Source organism: Peromyscus californicus, unplaced genomic scaffold (genome assembly GCF_007827085.1).
Source record: "Peromyscus californicus insignis strain IS unplaced genomic scaffold, ASM782708v3 Scaffold_12__1_contigs__length_115047231, whole genome shotgun sequence".
Lineage (NCBI taxonomy): Eukaryota > Metazoa > Chordata > Mammalia > Rodentia > Cricetidae > Peromyscus > Peromyscus californicus.
The window spans coordinates 78,691,228-78,709,748 of record NW_026294413.1 but is presented as its reverse complement, the minus strand read 5'-3'; the positions used below and the strand labels follow the sequence as shown (position 1 = coordinate 78,709,748).

Genomic DNA, 18,521 nt, shown 5'->3' with positions numbered 1-18,521 from the left:
CTCACCAACTGCAGCACTTGGAGAGTGGATCCTGCACCTGGACTGAGCAGCGTGTAGAGCTGACCCTGTTAGTGGTGGTGCAGGCGAGCTGGCCCTGAGCGTATGAGAGCAGAAGAGCTGACTCTGCTCCCCTTCTTCTGACCTGTGTTGGCAAGGGTGAGGGAAAGATGCCTGCCCCACCTGAACATATGCTATCTGAAGCTGGTGGGAAAGTTGGCCTCTGGGGCTTGAGAACAGTAGAGCTGGGTCTGCCCCTGACCAACTACAACAATTGGGAGAGTGGGCCCAGCTACTTGCCTGTCCAAACAGCAGAGCTGGTTCTTGTGGTCTGAGTGTGGATGACCCAAATGTGAGGGCATGAAAGGAGGAGAATTGGGCTCTGTTTCTTCTGCCTGCTGCATTTGTTGATTTAGCTGGGGCAGAGTTGGAGAGCTTGCTCAGGTGTGAAGATGAGGGACAGCTGGTGGGCTCACTAACCCAGCTACCACCCAGGTTCAGAACCAGGGCTATAAGTTATCCCATCCTAACACCCTCTTCATCTATGAACTGCAGGAGCATGAGAATGCCAAGATCTGCAGATCAGAGCTACAGGATCTCCATGGCACAGACATCAATTCTATATCCAAGAGGAGCCCCAGTGAGGGTGGATTATTGACAGTGTAGGAGAAGTCAGAGGTCAGGAATACTTGCAAGAACAGATATATAGAGGAAAGGGTGTACTGTATGACTCACTGGACCACAATACAGATTCCTCAGCAAGATTTGTGTTTGTTTTCTTTTCATTTTGGATTTTGCATTTTTCTTTATATTGTTTTATTTTAGATGGGAAATCTCAAGGGCAGAGCACAGATGCAAGGGAATAGGCATTTGGAAGAGTGGAATATGGATGCGGGATATGAAACCAAAGGAGAATCAATAAAATATTAAATAAAAACAAATTAAAAAACCGGAGCTATCTGCCTCTGATTTCTTTGAAATATAGCTCCTGTGATAACCAAATAACAGACAGATTGAATTCAAAGATAAGTTTTCACATTATTTTTTTGCTGCTGTAGGCCTTAATGATGCATTAGTGCAATATTTTTTTCTTATTCTTTTTCTTTTTTTTTTTTAAGATTTCTTTATTTATATGTATGGATGTTTTTCCTGCCGAAGGGCTGTAAACTACATGCATGCAATTACACCAGAGGCCAGAAGAGGGCATCAAATTCCACCGAAACTGGAGTTAAGGATGCTTTTTAGCTGCTCTGTTTTTTCTTTGGGAGAGAAACAATTACTCAAAGTAAAGGAGCCATCTCGTCAGCTCCTGCACTGGGCTGTTTTCTTTCTAGCCACCTGTGCTGTATTAGTTGGAATGAATCAGCCCTAAGCAAAAAGAGAAATTTCAGGAGTTCAATAGGGACAAATATATGATGTAGGCATGGTGGTAATTATCTTAGGATGCCATGCATCCATGCAAGGTGTTCATGGGTTCAGGATCCTGCTCCAGCATCACTTATTGTCAGGGTTGGAGAAGATCTCTCACATCTCACATTGGATGACAATAAAGATTAGGGCCATCTGATAAAATGCAGAAATGAGAAGATCTTCCTGGTGGTGGAGGTGTGGTTAGGAGTCCCTCTTGATGCTCCAGCTAAGTGTTGGGAGGAAGCTTCAGACTAGCCAGAGTGGATGAAGCCTGCAGCAAAAGCCATGTGCCTCTGATGGAGAGCACGCCTGTGCAAGGCTAGGAAGGGTGAGGGATGGTTGATGCTGCTCTTTGCCCACAGCAGATCTCACTGTATATTGAGGAAGGGTTCCTTCCAGATGAGTGCTGTATTCTTGTGAAGCTCCCCTGGACCAGATCTGATTTCTGAGACTGAATTAGAGAGTTAATGTGTGGAGGGATTAATCCTATGGGATCCCAAACTGGTGCAGTCAACCAAGGGTAGAAAAAATCTACTCTCTACGAATAAAGAACGTATATACACACAGATCATCAATATAGATACAAAACTCATTCAATTCCATGGATGATGTGATCACCTGGACAATGGGCTCAGTGGACAAAGGTACCTGCTGCCAGGCCTATAGGCCTCAGTTTCTTCCCTGGGACTCACATGATTGAAGGAGAAAACAAACCTCTGACAAATTGTCCTCTGATCTTCATGTGGGTAGGGGGTGCCTAGTCACGGCCCACAAAAGCTAAGACATGGGGATTTGTTTCTGTTCCTTACTTACCCTAGAATCTCTCCATCTGAGGCCCTAATTTAATTATATTCCTCTGCATTCCATTTGAGAGCATCACCTGAAGAAGGGTTGAGGGAAGGTGGCCACTGGGAATTGTGACATCGCTGAGACACAAACTGCTCTAGAATGTCCTCTCTACATGTTAGTCAGGGCTCTCTAGAGTAATAGAAGTTATAACCTGAAGCTCTCTATATCTAGAAAAGGGATTTGTTAGAATGACTTCCAGTCTGTGGTCCAGACTATACAAGGATGGCTATGATGGAAAGTCCAAGAATCCAGTAGTTGCTCAGGCCACAAGACTGGATGTCTTAGTTGTCTGTAGTCTATGCTGTAATCTTAAAGAAGTAGGTTCTAATTCCAGTGAAGGAATGGATGTGCTCACAAGGCAAGAGCAAGCAGAGAAAGAGTAAATCTTCCTTCTGCCATTTCATTATACAACCTTCCAGCACAAGGGGTGATCCAGATTATATCTGGGTTAAAGTCTGAATTCAAGGTGGGACTTCCTACCTCAAAGAGCAGGACTAGAAGTAGATCCTCCTACTTCAAATGAAATCTCCCATATATGTGATCTGTATATTTTGATTTTAGTTAATATCATATATATTTTCATTGACAACCAAGAATAGCCATCACGGTCCTATTTCCCTCTTCACTAATATTCTTGAGCAAATAGCTCCCTTAGAGAGTGAAAGGATGGAGTGACAATAATCATTTTACATCTGGTTCAGCTATATCCCATGGTCATGACGACTTTATTGGCCTCCTTGTGGCCATGTATGGCTGAAATAGGGCTAAACACCCATCTCTGGTTCTTGGGAAGGAGGAGATCAGCTGGAAATCCAGTTTCTATACAACAGAAGATTAGACATTGAAAGAAGTATGATGTGCCTGGTCGTAACTATGGTGGAAAGGGCTCCAGGAGGGAGAAATGGGTGTTCTTTAAAGAAAAAGGAAGAAAGGCCCAACACAGCAAACACAATGCAGCAGTCAGACAAAGTGGGGTTCCTCAGGCCATATATTTTGGCCTTTAAATCCTCCAAACCTCTTCTTGCTCACTCCATGCATCCTGAAAAGGAAAGACAAATGGAAAAACAACCCAAAAAAGCCAAAAACTCCCTCTTAAAACAGGAGGGCCTGGGAAGACTTCTGTGGAGTCTTCGTTGTATACAACAGGTAGAAGACTCCAATTGCTTTCAAAGCACAAGATGTTTTATTGGGATTTGAAGTTTACTGATGGTTAAAGAGGCAGGATTTGGAAGCATCAGCACCAGGAAGCACATAATACTCCAGAGAAAATCTTATCGCAGAGCTCCCACTGACACTTCCATGATGAGCAAGGGCACTGCAGCGTGTGTCCCCAAGAACACTGGTGTTAGACAATGTTCCTGGTGCTGCTTCAGAAGATTGCATCATCTACAACATTGAAAATGGGATGTAGTCTTCCCCAAATCATCAAGCAGAATGGACTCCTCCATTTCTCTAGAACAAAAGCTCTGGCATCCAGTTGATGTCTCAGTCTTGTATTTGGGACCTGCTCTCTGCATTAAGAGGTAGGGCTGCTGATGGGAACTCCCCCACCAAACACTGCAAGGATGGTCAAAAGTGCTGTCAGCCAACAGCTGCTCCCCATATCCACCCTTCAGCCTCTAGAAAGGACTTCAATAGTCAAATTACCAACTTTTCCTTTGTGGATTGGGCTTATTGTCAGTCATTACTGTAAATATTTCATTTTCTGACATAAATCCTTTTAAATTGTTTATCCTACATTAGAAATTTTACTTTGGACATAGAGTCCTATTCATCAAGGATCAATTTTTTTTGTAGCATAATGAGGCTTTATGACTTGCCTGGATGGCTAATTTTGGAGATCTGCTTGATATATAATTGAAGAACTTACACCATCAGAGTGGCTTGCAGGCATGCTTATTTGGAATTTTTTTTATTGCTATTTGATTTTGGAAGGCTCAGCCCTCTGGGTAGGGCTATCCTTAGACCAGAGAGCCTAAAACATAGAGGAAAGGTAGCTGAGCAGAGCAATGGGCAATGTTCTGTGGTTTCCAGCTCCTGCCTTGGGATCTTGCCTTGGCTTCCCTTGATGATGGACTGTAACCTGTGAGGTGTTGTGGGACTTCAGTCCTTGTAATTCTCCTGTATTTGTGATTGAAAATGGAGAATGCTGACACATCTGAGAGCCATAAATAAAATAATTCAGTCAATGGGCTCTCTATAGCCTGGAATGCCTTTGCCTTCTCTCTTACCTAAAGAATGACCTGTTATACTGTTGACTTAAAAGACTGTTTCTTCACTATACCTCTACAAGAAAAGGACAGGGAAAAGTTTGCCTCCATGATAAGTACTTATAATAATTCTCAGCCTGGTAAGAGATATCAATAGAAGGTTCCCCAAAGGGAATGTTAAATAGCCCTACCCTGTGCCATTCATTTGTTCAAAAACTGTTGGAAATAATTCATGTACAGTTTTCCACAATCTATAATAGACAATTATATGGACAATATCTTTTCCTTTGAAGAAATGAAAATAAATGTGTTATATTTTCCCATTAGTAAGTCTCATCATCCACAGCAAAAGAGCCAACTTGCTTGATATCCAATAACAATAAACAATTATTGTAATAAATTGTGTGGATTGATAGAAATTAACAAACATTTGAAAGTATAAAACTTTCTTCTACCTTGCTCATTTTCATATATCATGTTATTCTAAGACAACTTCTGATGAACTACAATTAACTTCATATTAATTATTAACATTAATATAATACTAATGTTTAAATTGAAATAAATGGATTTACTTCTGAAGTTTACCCTTGATAATGGATTGAGACAGTCAATGAAGCTAACCACCTCTTTGAGTTACACTAATCTTCCTTTATAGAACACTATTTTACATAATAACATGAAATAAGGTTCAACAAAAATTTTATTATGTATACAGCATGTGTAACTGCAGGCCAGAAGAGGGCACCAGATCTTGTTACAGATGGTTGTGAGCCACCATGTGGGTGCTGGGAATTGAACTCAGGACCTCTGGAAGAGCAGCCAGTGCTCTTAACCGCTGAGCCATCTCTCAACCCCTAACAAAAATTTTAAACTCAATCTTATTTCCTAGGTAGTTTCTTTTATATATGACAGGGAAGGGGCATCCACAATATTTCAAAAATCTAGGTGAGAAAATTAACCTTTCCTAGGAACAAATCCCATCATAGGTTATGCAATCTCTAACTTTTATTGGTCAGGTCATAAAAGTTATTATCAAATACAAATTACACATGCTGAAAATTTAATTGCAATATAGAAAATGTTTATCCAGTATAATAATGTAAAACTATGAGAGAAAATTTCTCTGTGATTAATGTGCCTTCTGATCCATGCAGGTTCTATATTGAGATTCTCATTTCAATTGTCGCTAAGCTGTTTCAAGTTGACAGATAAAGTTAACTAGGAGTTCTATTCCATGTCACCATGACACACACAAATATCACCTGTACACCATAACCATTTATTTCTTGTTCCTCAAATTCTTATCTTAATATCATAATATAAAACACAGTGTAATTTTTAAAATCCTCCAGTCTTTACAAATTACAACACTTCAAAAGTCCAAGGCCTCTAAAAAACAAACAAAACAAAAGTTTATTAAATGGTCTGCTAAAAAAAAAACTAAAAAAAAAATTAAATATTTTCTTATTCCACAAGAGAAGAGCTGGAGCACAGAAATTTTCAGACGGTAGTAACACCAAAATCAAGCTGTAATAATTCAAATCCTACAGCCTAGTGTCCAGCATCTGATACTCACGTGATCTTCTGGATTCCAAATGGATGGGCCATTCCTCCCTCTCCAGCTCTGTCCTGTGCAACACATGCAGTGCAGCTTTCTCATGGTTAGTCTGGTTCTACTCCACATCTGTGCTTCACCTCAGTAGATGGACCATGGTCTCACCATCTGCAGTATTCTGTGGCACTCTTTTCACCTCCTCTTCCACAGGGTTCCCTAAGGCCTGAGAAGAGGAGTCTGGTAGGAGATGTCTTGTTTAGGGTTGAGTTTTCAAGATCTCTTCTTCTCTGCCTATAATCTACTGTGGGTTCTGTATTTGTTCCCATCTGCTGCCGGAGGAAGCTGCTTTGATGAGGGCTGAGAAAGACATTATCGATTAGTGCAGCAGAATAATGTTAGGAGTCATTTTATTTCTATGCCTCTTAAGGAGAACAGTAGTATTTGGTTTTTCCTGTGGACCCTGGTCTATCCAGTCTCAGGTCTTGTCCACCCACACAGTGCTTGGTATGAGGTCCATCTCATGGAGTGAGCCTTTAATCAAGTCAGATATTGGTTGGTTACTCCCACAAGCTTTGTTCCACTATCTTGGATGCAGTCACCATTGCAGATGGGTTGGTGTTTACTTTTCTCCTTTGATAGTGAGCAGAGTACCTTCCAGCACCCTGGAATCTAGTCCATAGGTGGTGAGGGATCTAGGGAGACATCAGCTTGACTGATCCATGTTCAACAAGTTGTATTGGTATCATCTTCAGGAATAGCACCTTCCTGTCAGTTTATGGAGAGCAACCAATAGCCTTACAATACCTTGGGTTTTATGGGGTCCAATTGGACCATTAGGCCAACCAATTGACTAAATGTAACCCATTGCCAGTATTGGTAGCTTCATTTGGTGACAAGAGATATCCAGTTGGGGTTCTGTCTCCCTGCTTTTTGGATTTTTCTTTTTTTGGCGATTTCATCTAGTTTCCCTTCATATATGTATATATTTTAGAGTGGTTCTACTCCACTAGGTTTCCATAAGGTCCTTCAAATGGCCCTTAATTTTACCTCTCCCTCCTTTTATTTCTGCACTTACCCTTTCTTCTCTCTCCCTTCTCATTTGACCATCCTGTTCCAGACTCTATCCTTCATCCATCCATAACAATCTATTCTATTCTCCCTTTATGGACACATATCCCTCCCTGAGAGTCTCTTACTCTATACCTAAACTTGGTTATACTGATTGTAGCTTAATTATCTTTAACTCAACAGCTAACATCCATATATAAGTGAACACATACCATATTTGTCTTTCTGTGTCTGGGTTATCTCACTCAGGATGACTTTTTCTTGCTCCATCTATTTTCCTTCAAATTTCATGGTTTTCTTTTTTCTTTTAATTACTTAGTAATAGCCCATCTCTGTATGTGTACCATATTTTCTTTAGACATTCATGTGTTGAGGGACACCTAGGATGTCTCCACTTTCTGGCTATTATAAATACAAACGCAATGAACATGGTTGAGCAAGTAAGTGTCTCTGTGGTAGGTGAAGCATCTTTTAGGTTTACACCAAGAGTGGCATAGCTGGGTCTTGATTGATTCCTAGCTTCCCCAGAAACAGCTACACACATTTCCATAGTGCCTGTACAAGTGTGCATTCCCAACAGCAGTGGATGAGTGTTTCCCTTACTCCACAATCTGGCCAACATTAGATGTCGTTTATTTTATTAATCTTATGTGTTTTGTCTCATGTAACATGAAGTCTCAATAGTTTTGATTTGCATTGCCCTGATGACTAAGGATACTCAACATTTTTAAAAACTGTTCCCAGACACAAGAATTTCCTCTACTGAAAATTCTCTGTTTCTGTAACTCATTTTTAATTGGGTCATTCACTTTCCTGACACCCAGTTGTTTCTTTTTTTACTTCTTTACATATTTTGGATATTAGCCATTTATTGGATATGTAGTTGATAAAAATCCTTTTCCCAGCCTTGTGATAGTGGTGTACACCTTTAATCCCAGCACCCATGAATAAGAGCCAGGAGGATCTGTGTGAGTTCGACGGCAGCCTTGTCTACAGAGCAAGTTGTAGGACAGGCAACAAAACTACACACAGAAACCCTGACTCAAAAAAAAATTACAAAAAAATCCTTTTTCCATTTTTTTAGGATGCCATTTGGAATAAATCAGTATTAGTGGCAGAATAGATAATCCTCCATGGGTGAACCCACAAGTGGACAGAAACATTGGAGTTAACAGAATTCATTAAAGTTATTTAATAAATGATCCCTATATAATAATCCATTCTTTACATTAATAATTTAATGAATATACTTCAATGTATTTTTACTTATTCTTTGAGAATTGTATAGACTGCATTTTGATCATATGCACCCCACAACACCTCCCAGTTATTCGCCCCAAATCTGCCCTCACATCTGTGATGCCCAACTTTGCATCTTCATCATTGAATTACTTTTAAACAACCCCAGTGGCAGACTCTTGAAAAAAGCTGACGCTCCCTCTGCCAGAAAACATTATTCATCCTTAGGTTATTGGTCAGTAGTGGGGGCTCAAGCACCCTTCCCACTCTATGCTTGAAAGTTGACCAGCTTGATATTTTGTAAGTGACCACAGATGCTGTGGGTCATGAGTGCAGTGGTCCTGTCAAGGCCAGAAAACACTGATTGCTCTAATTCTCCATGAAATCTGGCTCCTACAATCTTTCTACCCCATCTTTCACGATGGACTTTGAATCTTGTGGAAAGGGTGTGATACAGATGTCCCATTAAATATGGCTGAAATCAGTGAAATAGAAAGAAAAATATAAAGATACAATGAAACAAAGAGTCGATTCTTTGAAAACACTAACAAGATGGGCACACCTTTAGCCAAATTAACCAACTGGAAGAGGAGGATGAAAATAATAAAACACAGGAGGAAAAAGGAGATATGGAGGCGTCAATCCTTAAGAATCTTCATTCCACCAAACTGGAAAAAGCTTTTCAAAAATATTGATGAATTTCTAGATGTCTGTGATCCACCAAAATTGTATCAATATAACATGAATAATTTAAATAGTCCCATACTAATTAATGATATAAAAGCAGTAATTAAATATTGCCCAACTAAAAGTAGCAAAGAGCAGGACAGAATCAGTGTAGAATTGGACCAGATATTTAAAGACCAACTAACATTCCTCAGATTATACCATAAAATAAAAAACGAAGAATCTCTTCCAAATTCTTCTTTATGCCAGGAATACCCTGATGTTGCAAGGGAGAGAGAGATAGATACTTAGATAGGTAAGAATGTAAATAAATAGATAGGTAGAATGATAGATAGATATATGGATGTGTAGATAGAATTATAGGACAATCACCCTGATGAACATATACAAACAAATTCTCAATAGAATACTTGCAAATCAAGTTTAAGGTCACATCAAAAAATAATCATCTACTATGATCAAATTGTCTTCCCTCCAGACCTGCAAGGATAATTAAACTGACATAAATCAACATATTTATTCCACCACATAAAAGGAATAAAGAAACTACATAACCATCTGAGTATATGAAAAAAAATGGCCTTTGTCGAAATCCAACCTCCGTTGATGATGAAAGTCTTGGAGAATCTAGGGATATAGAGGATATATTTAAACATAATAAAGTCCTTGTATAAGAAGCCCATGGTAACATCATGCTAAATAGAAAACAAACTCAAAACAATTCCAAACATTCAGGAACAAGAAATGGATATTCACTCTTTCCGCTCCTATTCAATATAGTACTTGAATTCTTAGCTAGAGCAATAAGACAACTGAGTAGATAAAGAGGATACAAATAGAAAAGCGGGAAGTCAGAATGTCCTTATTTGCAGATGATATGATTCTAAACAAATAAAACTAAAAATTTTCAGAAGTCCCTTAAGGCTGATAAACACATTCATAAAGGTGGAAGAGAGCAAAACTAACACAGAGTAGTCAGTGGACTTCCTGTATACCAATGACAAACAAACTGAGAAAGACATCAAGGAAACAATTCCACTCACAATAGGCTTAAAACACATTAGACATTTGGATAGCATACTTTTAAAGACACTATTAATAAAACAGCTATGAGGTACCCAAGAGATATCTAAATATATTCAAGACCCTTAAAGCTGATGTTCTGAGAGACCTTCAAGACCAAAATGAATGGAGGTTTTTAAAGCTTGGTGGATAAGTAAGTAATAGAAAAGGTCATTTTGGCTAAATTGATAATACTAATGCAATAAATCTTGAATAAGGAAATGTCAGTACAATAAATCACCCTTTTCTGTGGAAGTTCATAATCTAACAATAAGTGCACTATTATTTGGCAAAGGATAATTTATAAAGTAGAAAAGGCAGGGACATCAAAGTTACTTTTAAAAAGAGAAAAGTAGGGAAGCATGCCATATTAGCGAGAAATATGTTATATGATAATAAAAAAATCAAAAACCACTTTAGTAGAGTTATGTAAGCAGTGGGTGAGATTGGTAGTATGGATATTGCAACAGATACAGTGTTCCCAAACTTTGTAATTGGTGAGAAAAGAGGCTACAGGCAACATAGAAATTGATGGAATATCAGAGTATGCTCAGAGAATATGTCAAATGTTCTACTTAGCTTTCTGTTGTTCTGATAAAAGTCCAAAAGCCAATCTGGGAAAGTAAAGGGTTTATTCACCTCACAGGTTACAGTCCATCATCAAGGGAAGCCAAGGCAAGATTCCAAGGCAGGGGCTTGAAACCACACAGGAACACTGCTCACTGCTCTGCTCAGCTACCCTTCCTCTATGGCCCACACTCACATGCATGGGGATGCCACTACCTACAGAGGACTGAGCCCTTCTCCATCAGTTAGCAATCAAGAAAATGCCAAAGAAGCATACCTACAAACTAGTCTGAAGAAGTCAAACCTCAACTACTTGTCAAGTAGATAGCAATGATTAGCCATCATAGCAAGCCATAAAGGGGAAAACATTAACTTCAGCCTACTGCAAGAAAAAAAAAATAGACCCTCTATGAATTGAATTCTATGTCTAAAGTGAAGTTTCAAATGTATGAAGAATAATTTCAAAGAATTTATGTTGGAAAATGTATCTCTCTTTAAAATGAGTGACAATCACTCAAGCCACAAAGGAAAAGTTGGTAAACTTGACTATTGAAGCCCCTTCTGGAGGCTGCAGGGTGGACATGGGTTGTGGCTGTTGGCTGCCAGCACCTTTGACCATCCTTGCAGCGTTTTGGTGGAGGAGTTTCCATCAGAAGGCCTATTCCTTATAAGCTTATGTTCTAAAGAAGTGGATGAGGTCAAATGCTTGATGATTTGTGGAAGGCTGTATCCCATTTTCAGAGCCATAGATGTTGAAAGCTTCTAAAGCAGCACCAGGCACAAACCCAGTATTCTTGGTGGCACACACAGTAGTGCCAATGCTCATCATGCTAGTGTCAGTGGTGAGCTCTATAACATGATTTAACTCTGGGGTATGATTTGTTTCCTGTTGCTGCTGTCTCCAAATCCTGCCTCTTTGACCACCAGAGCAACATCAAATCTTAATAAATCGTTTAACAATAGGAGGCTACTAGCTGTTGTTTACAATGAAGACCCCACAGATGTCTTCCCAGGGTTCTCCTTTCTTCAGTAGGAGTTTTTTCCTTTCTCAGAATGCATGGAGTAAGCAAGATGTGGCCTGGAGGAGTTCAAGTCTCAATTCACAGGCTCCTTCTGACACCCCACTCTTCCTGACAGGTCCAGTGTTTGATTTCTTCCTATTTCTTTAAAGAGTAACCATTTTCTGCCTCTTGTACCTTTTTCCAACACAGTTCCTGCCAGACATAACATAATTATTTGATTTCATATCTTCAATTATAGAGAGACTGGATTCTTTTGTAACTGGGTTTCTAGTTGATCCCTCCTACCCAAGAAACCACAGACTGGAATTTCATCCTATTTTAGCCATCCATGACCATAAAAAAGCCACTGAACATCATCATGACATGAGATCTACAAGTGATGCAGGTGTGATGTTTGATCATCATGACTCCTTCCTTTCACTCTCTAAGTCATTTGCTCATGAGTATCAGTGAAGTGGAGAATACAACTGTCATGGCTGTTCTTGGTTGTCAGTGTGACTACACCTATGGTCAACTAACACCCAGAAATAGAGGACAGACCTATGGGCCATTTCTGCTTCATTTGAAGTAGGTAGATCTATTTCTAGTCTAGATCTTTGAGGTAGGAAGTCACACCTTTAATTCAGATCTTTAATTGAGATATAATCTGGACCATGCTTTCTGCTGAACACATATAGAAGGATCTGGAAGGAGGAAGCTTTTCCTCTTTCTCTGCTTCCTCCACCTTCTTAGCACATCCATTCCTTCACTGGCAATAGAGCATACATTCTGAGATTACAGCATAGACTGCAGACAGCTGAGACATCCAGACTTGTAGACTGAGCAACTACTGGATTCTTGGACTTTCCATTCATAGCCAGCCATTGTTGGATTAGCCATAGTACAGCTTGTAAGTCATTATAACAAATCCCTTTTCAATATATAGAGAGATTCATTTTATAACTTCTGTTGTGCTACAAAGACCTGACTAACACACCAGGCATGTAGAGAGGACATTCTCGAACAGTTTGTGTCTCATAAGAGTCTCAGTTCACTTACAAATTCCCAGTGGCCACCTTCCCTTAACCTTACCCTTCTCTAGGCACTTGTTTACTTCAGGGGACTCAACTCTCCTCCTCTACATAATCCTGACCAATTCTTGGCATGCTTTATTTCTCATATTATTGGGTATGGATATTAGAATGGTATTAGAGTCCATTTACAGGTTTCCTAGTGGCTTTTCCCAGCCGGTTTGCATAGAGAGGATGATTGGACCAAGGGCCTGAGTGCAGGTGTCTGAGATGGTCTGAACTTGGCTGTGCTGGGGGGGAGGTCTTTTGCTCCACCCCTTGGCATTGCTTTAAATACCCTAGGACAGAGACAGCCAGGCCCCCTGGAGGTTATCCTGTATTTACTTTCTGTTTCTTCGATGTCTATACTTCTAAGTAATATTTGCTACTGCTCCTACTCAAGAGTATTCTGGGGAAATGCGGGGGTAATGAGTAGCCTCCCCATAGGATGAGAAGAGCCAACTATTGTCAGTATTTATAAATGAGCTTTCAACTCCTCATGGGTGAAGTAGTGAAAAGATTCTAATGAAGCAGAGAGAAATATCTAGCTTTGGAAGGAGGAGGAGCTTCCCTCCCTTCTTCCCTTCCCTTCCCTCTTTTCCCTCCTTCCCTCCATTCCCTTCTTCCCTCCTTTCCCTTCTTCCCTCCTTTCCCTTCCTCCCTCCTTTCCCTTCATCCCTCCTTCTTCCTCTTCCTCCCCCCTTACTTTTCCTCCCCCCTTCCCCTTCCTCCCCCTTCCCCTTCCTCTGCCTTCCCCTTCCTCCCCCTTCTCCCTTCCCCTTCCCCCCTCCCCGTCCCCTCTTCCCCTTCCCTTCCCTCCCCTTCAGTTTTCCCTTCCCTTCCCTACCCTTCCCTTTTCTGTGTCACAGCAGAGACTCCTGGAAAGGCAACCTCATCTTCTGGTAAAGGAAGAATTAGCAAGGAAGCAAAGGCTGTGCCCCATGACATCAGCAGTCTCTTTTCTGAAATTCTACTGTATCCTGGAGAACTCTTGGAATCCCCTGTGATGTCAGTAGTGTTGTAGCAACACCCCGTGAGCTTAGGACATTAGTTCAGTGCTGTAAGGTTCACCTACAGAGATGTGGTCAAGACTGAGGCGTCTAGTTGAGAGAGAGAATACACAGCATGGAGAGACCAGAGCAAGGAAGAAAGAAGCAGGCCCTAGGTCTCACTGGAAAACATGGAGAAATCTCTGGTGCTGGGGAAGACACAGTGAGTCCAGTAGGACTGGGCAGCTTTCTGGATGTGATGGTCTTGAGCTTTCCAGAGCTAGGGCTCAAGAGCTGGGAACTTGTGGGAAGGAATAGGCCTATCCTGTTCTGGGTTCCTAAAGAGCAAACTAGATCAAGGATCCATGATGGTTAGTTTGGCAGAATCAGGAATTGACAAGGCTTTAGCTGCTTTGCTGGGTACCATCTGCTTTCACTCTGAGTGGGGAAGGAGGCACAAAGGAGTTAATGAGATATCTGTACCATAACTGTGTTCCCTCCTCCACACACTGGAGTCCTGTAGTTATGTGCCAATAATAATAGGGAAAAGAGAGTACCCTGGCAGTCCTGAGGTTCTCATACTTGACATCACAGGCACTAGCAGGGCAGGATCCACCAAGTGCTGCTGTCTTCAAATGACCCCTGTGGTTTCTGAGTTACAAAATGATGATGGCACACAGGTCTGCAGTTCAGCCTGAGAGCTGTTAGATTCAGTGGACCTGGATGGATACTGTTGCCATCCTGCCAGCTCTGGGTGTCTTGGACTATCATTAAGGACTGCTTTGTGAATCTGATGACCATGTTCTGCCCATTCATGACTTCCAAATTAACATGAGAGTTTGTAGTGTGTAGTAAGTGAGGCGGGCATCCATACACTACCTGAGTATGAAAGTAGCAATTTTCTCCTGGTTTTTCAAAGCACTTGGCTGAGGGCTCTGAAGCTACAGTGCATTCTCTGTAGCAATAAATAAGCCTTAGGAGGGTGCACCCTGGGTCACATTGTCTAGGGAGACAGAGGAAACCTGCTGACTTCAGAGATATCCACCTCGCTATAGAGAGATAGGAGAACTGACATCCACAGAGGAAGAGACTCAGGCTTGTCTTTGAGAAGCTGCTAGAGCAAAGTCTCATGTTCCAGTTACTTCCTGAGCATCCTTCAGTGTGTCAGGTTTGACTGAGATGTGGTGGTGCATAACGCAGGTACTGTGCTTTGACTTCTAGAATAGGGAATTACTGAGATACTTAACTTTGTCTAAATTGGTTTTCAGTGTGATATAACATCTGATTGGAAATGGTTTACCCCACATCAATCATTTGTTCTTGGTACCACCAAGTACACTTCTGAATCCACAGTCCAGACTTCTGAAGAATTTGCAATCCAAGCTAAACATGGTGCTAGCTCCTCATTTCAGGACTGCTAGGAAACTCACAAGTGTGAACTTCGGCTCTGGGAATGGTCTAGGGCAAATGAACCCTAATAATATGTCTCCTGTGTCCTTTGCCTGCCCTTCAATGCTCCGATGAGTATTCTTTAAGCTGGCTGTGCCCATTTCCTTCCTAAGGGCATGTGCTTTGTCACAGGTGGCTCCAGATCAAGAAATTAGTCTTTGTGTAGCTTTAGGTGAAGCAACATAGCAGTGTCACACTACAGTCTCTCCCATGACTGTGACACATTTGCCCTTACATATCTGTGTATGGCATCCCCCTAGCCATTCATCTTTCCTCAATCTTGAGTGCAGGAATGGATGATTAATGGGAGTGTTTACTCTTTTTGTCTCAGGGCTCACCTGGAGAACCCCAGTTCTTAGCATCTCCAGCCTGACATGTTACTAGTTGATCACATTAGCTAATATTGTGTTGGCTGGAATTTATTGTACTGATGATTCAGGGAAATTTTTCTCACTAACTAAAGGACATTTCTTTGTTCTGACAGGACACCCATAAGCTCTACCACACCCACATACAGTAAAAGCCTTGTGGATCCTCCACAATGTGCTTGTTGACATCAGGGGACTGATCTTTCCTCTCCTCCATCCTGACCTTTATTTCTCATGTTATTTAGCAAACTTTATTTCTCATGTTATTGTTTGGGGATCTCAACAAGGGGCCAGTCATTTCCTGGGATGTGTTTTGAAGTGAGTCTTCATCTTCCATAACATGAAGTAGTGATTATACTCTAATGAAACAGAAAGAGATCTCTGGCTTTGTAAGGAGGAGGTGTTGAAGGTCTTCCCTTGTGTTTCTGGGAAGGCTCCTGGGAATGGCAACATGGTTCTGGTGAAGTGGAGAAGAGCTAGTTAGTTGATAGTTGAGGTCTGCTGGAGGTGACCCTAATCATCCCTTCTATGGTGATTCTATTGTCTCCTGGAGCGTCCTTGGTAATCTCTATGATGTCACCCGTGTTGTGGTAACACCAATGCCTGTGGGTTATTCATTCAGTTCTCATAGACTCAGTTGGCAAGACTGAGCAGGCTGCTTGGGAGAGAGAATGGAGAACATGGAGAGACCAAAGAGAGGAAGAAGGAAGCTGGCCTCAGTGTCAAACCTGGAGAAACAGATGGATCTGTCTAAGGCACAGTGACTCCTGAGCAGAGTAGGAGAAGTTTGCTGGAGGAAGTGAACTTGAACTGAGATTTCTGGTAGTAGAGCTCAGCAGCAGGGGGTTTCTGAGTAACAATGGGCCAAACCAGCTTCTCTGGCTTTCTAAAGAGCAGACCCAGAGTCAAGAGTTTCTGATGCTTAGTTTCTGGAGAGCTATGAATTGTCCAGGCTGCAGCTGGGAATTCTTTCATTTCATTCTTAGAGGCAAAGAAGGGCAGGAGGAACAGATTGACTGCTGAGATGGCTCTCTCTGGGTAGGGTGTTGCTGCACTTCATCCCAGTCGATTTCTTCAGTTTCCATGGGAATATTATTCCAAAAGGAAGGGAAGGAACTCCCCTGACCACACAGCACATCTTCAGATGCTTTGGTCCTGGACATGTGATCAGGCCTTGGTGCTGCTAACTTCTAGGGACAACAGGACTTAGCTGCATCACATCAGATATGACCTGACCCTGTCCTCCAATTCTACATGGCTGGGTTTGCTTAGGCCTTCCAGGACCAGAGGGCTGCAATACGGAGGGAGGCACAAGATTATCCACAGTGCTTGAGGACAGAGACAGAGCTCAGGGGCCCCAGTTTGAGGATAGCTGCCCTGCTGTTTGGAAGCTTCACAGGGTTCCTAGCATTTTCTCTTCCTTAGGCTTCGTCTTGGGACTCAGCATGGACTCTCCTGGCCCTATGCCATTCTAGAATACAAGTTCATTTGTCTTTGTCTACCTGCAGGGACTACTCGGGTGGCACCATCCCAATGCTCCACCTTCACTGAGCAGGAGCAGGAGCAGGAAATGAAAAAACTAGAGAAACTCACCATTCGTCTACATGATATGGAATGTGAGAGAAATGAGATGCGTGGAATCCTGGCCAATTACACAAACAAGGATTTGAACAACAGGTAGTCTTTATTCCCAGTTCTCTGCTGGCCATCATGACACCACAGTATCAAGGCCAGGTTTCCTGAGGAATCAGAGGCTGAGAATCCATGGTGTCCTGCTGCCTAAACTAATTTTCATGAGTTCCTTTGAGATGCAGAACTTGGAGCCTGGTTAGGAGTGAGATGGGGATGCAGACTTGTCTGCTTCCTCCAATGAAAAGCAGAGCCTAAGGCTTGAATCACAGTCTGAGGATAGGGACAGTAGTGTGTGAGCTCTCATCATGCATTTCAAGAGGTCTTGACAGGTGTGGCTTGTGGGTGATGCTAGGTGTTGTGCGTTAGTGTTGAGTCTTTGTACTTGACCAGCAGATGATTGCAAACTGAAAGCTCCTGTCAGCAGCTGGAGAGGCCTGGTCCATTCATCCATCTCAGGATGTGGCTGGAAGGCCTGGAGCTCATCACAGCTCCCCTCTGGTCTTCTTATACTTTGTAACAATGCCTCATGCCAATATTTCTTGGGCATCCTGATTTCATGTGGGTTGGTGTGTGTGTGTGTGTGTGTGTGTGTGTGTGTGTGTGTTCCTGAGAGTCTGAGGGCATGGTCTGAGGATTTAACATAGCTTCCAGATGATGGCACTGCTGAGTCCAGGGAACCCCACTTTGAGCATTGTGCTCAGCTTGGTCGAACATTCGAAACACATGTGAAGTTTACAAAACCATCCTGAAGTTGGGGCTCCCTCCTGGAAGTACTGATTGTGTGCTCTGGTCCTCTGTGTAGCAATAGACACCCAGGAATGAGAATCCCTGTTCTGAAGACAGGAGAATGTCCCCATAGGTTTCTGGTGAGTCCACATATGTGACACAGACTCCTGAGAACTTCTTAGAGCGCTTATCTATAGCTCCAAGCCCACTGTGGGTGCTCATGCATCATTGGATTCCTCCCCTTAGACCTCCTGGCTGTTCTGTCCTGGGGACAGGATAGGATGTTTAATAAGCACCAGGAGGTCCCACTGTTTAAGTGCCAAGATTTGGTATCCACTGGACTGGGGTAGTCCATGGCACAGCTTCTTTCATGTGTTCCTTTTGGCCTGTGTTCATGGGTTTTTTTCCCTCCTGGGTCCATGCCCTACCACAGGCTAAATTTTGAACTCGAGATGCTTGAAGTGGAACACAAGCAGGTGATGTCAGCTCTCCAGAAATTGCCCATGGAGATTAGTGATGCCTTAAACAAGTGCAAGGGGCTGATTGAGGAGACTGAATACTTTAGGTAAGTGCCTACTGGCTTGGGAGGGACTGTTTCTGCCTTTCTTTGTCCTTGACTCAAAGTGAAGGCTCTGGTTC

General features: G+C 42.0%; 1 protein-coding gene across 1 annotated transcript in view; it reads left to right on the top strand.

The window, feature by feature from the left end:
- LOC128106966 (RB1-inducible coiled-coil protein 1-like) overlaps positions 1-18,521 on the top strand; it is a 129,439-nt gene that overhangs the window by 105,059 nt on the left and 5,859 nt on the right. Inside the window, exons 21-22 of the mRNA XM_052732333.1 lie at positions 17,033-17,201; positions 18,316-18,447. Of these exons, the coding sequence (XP_052588293.1) occupies positions 17,033-17,201; positions 18,316-18,447 (301 nt within the window). The remainder of the gene's footprint in view (positions 1-17,032; positions 17,202-18,315; positions 18,448-18,521) is intronic.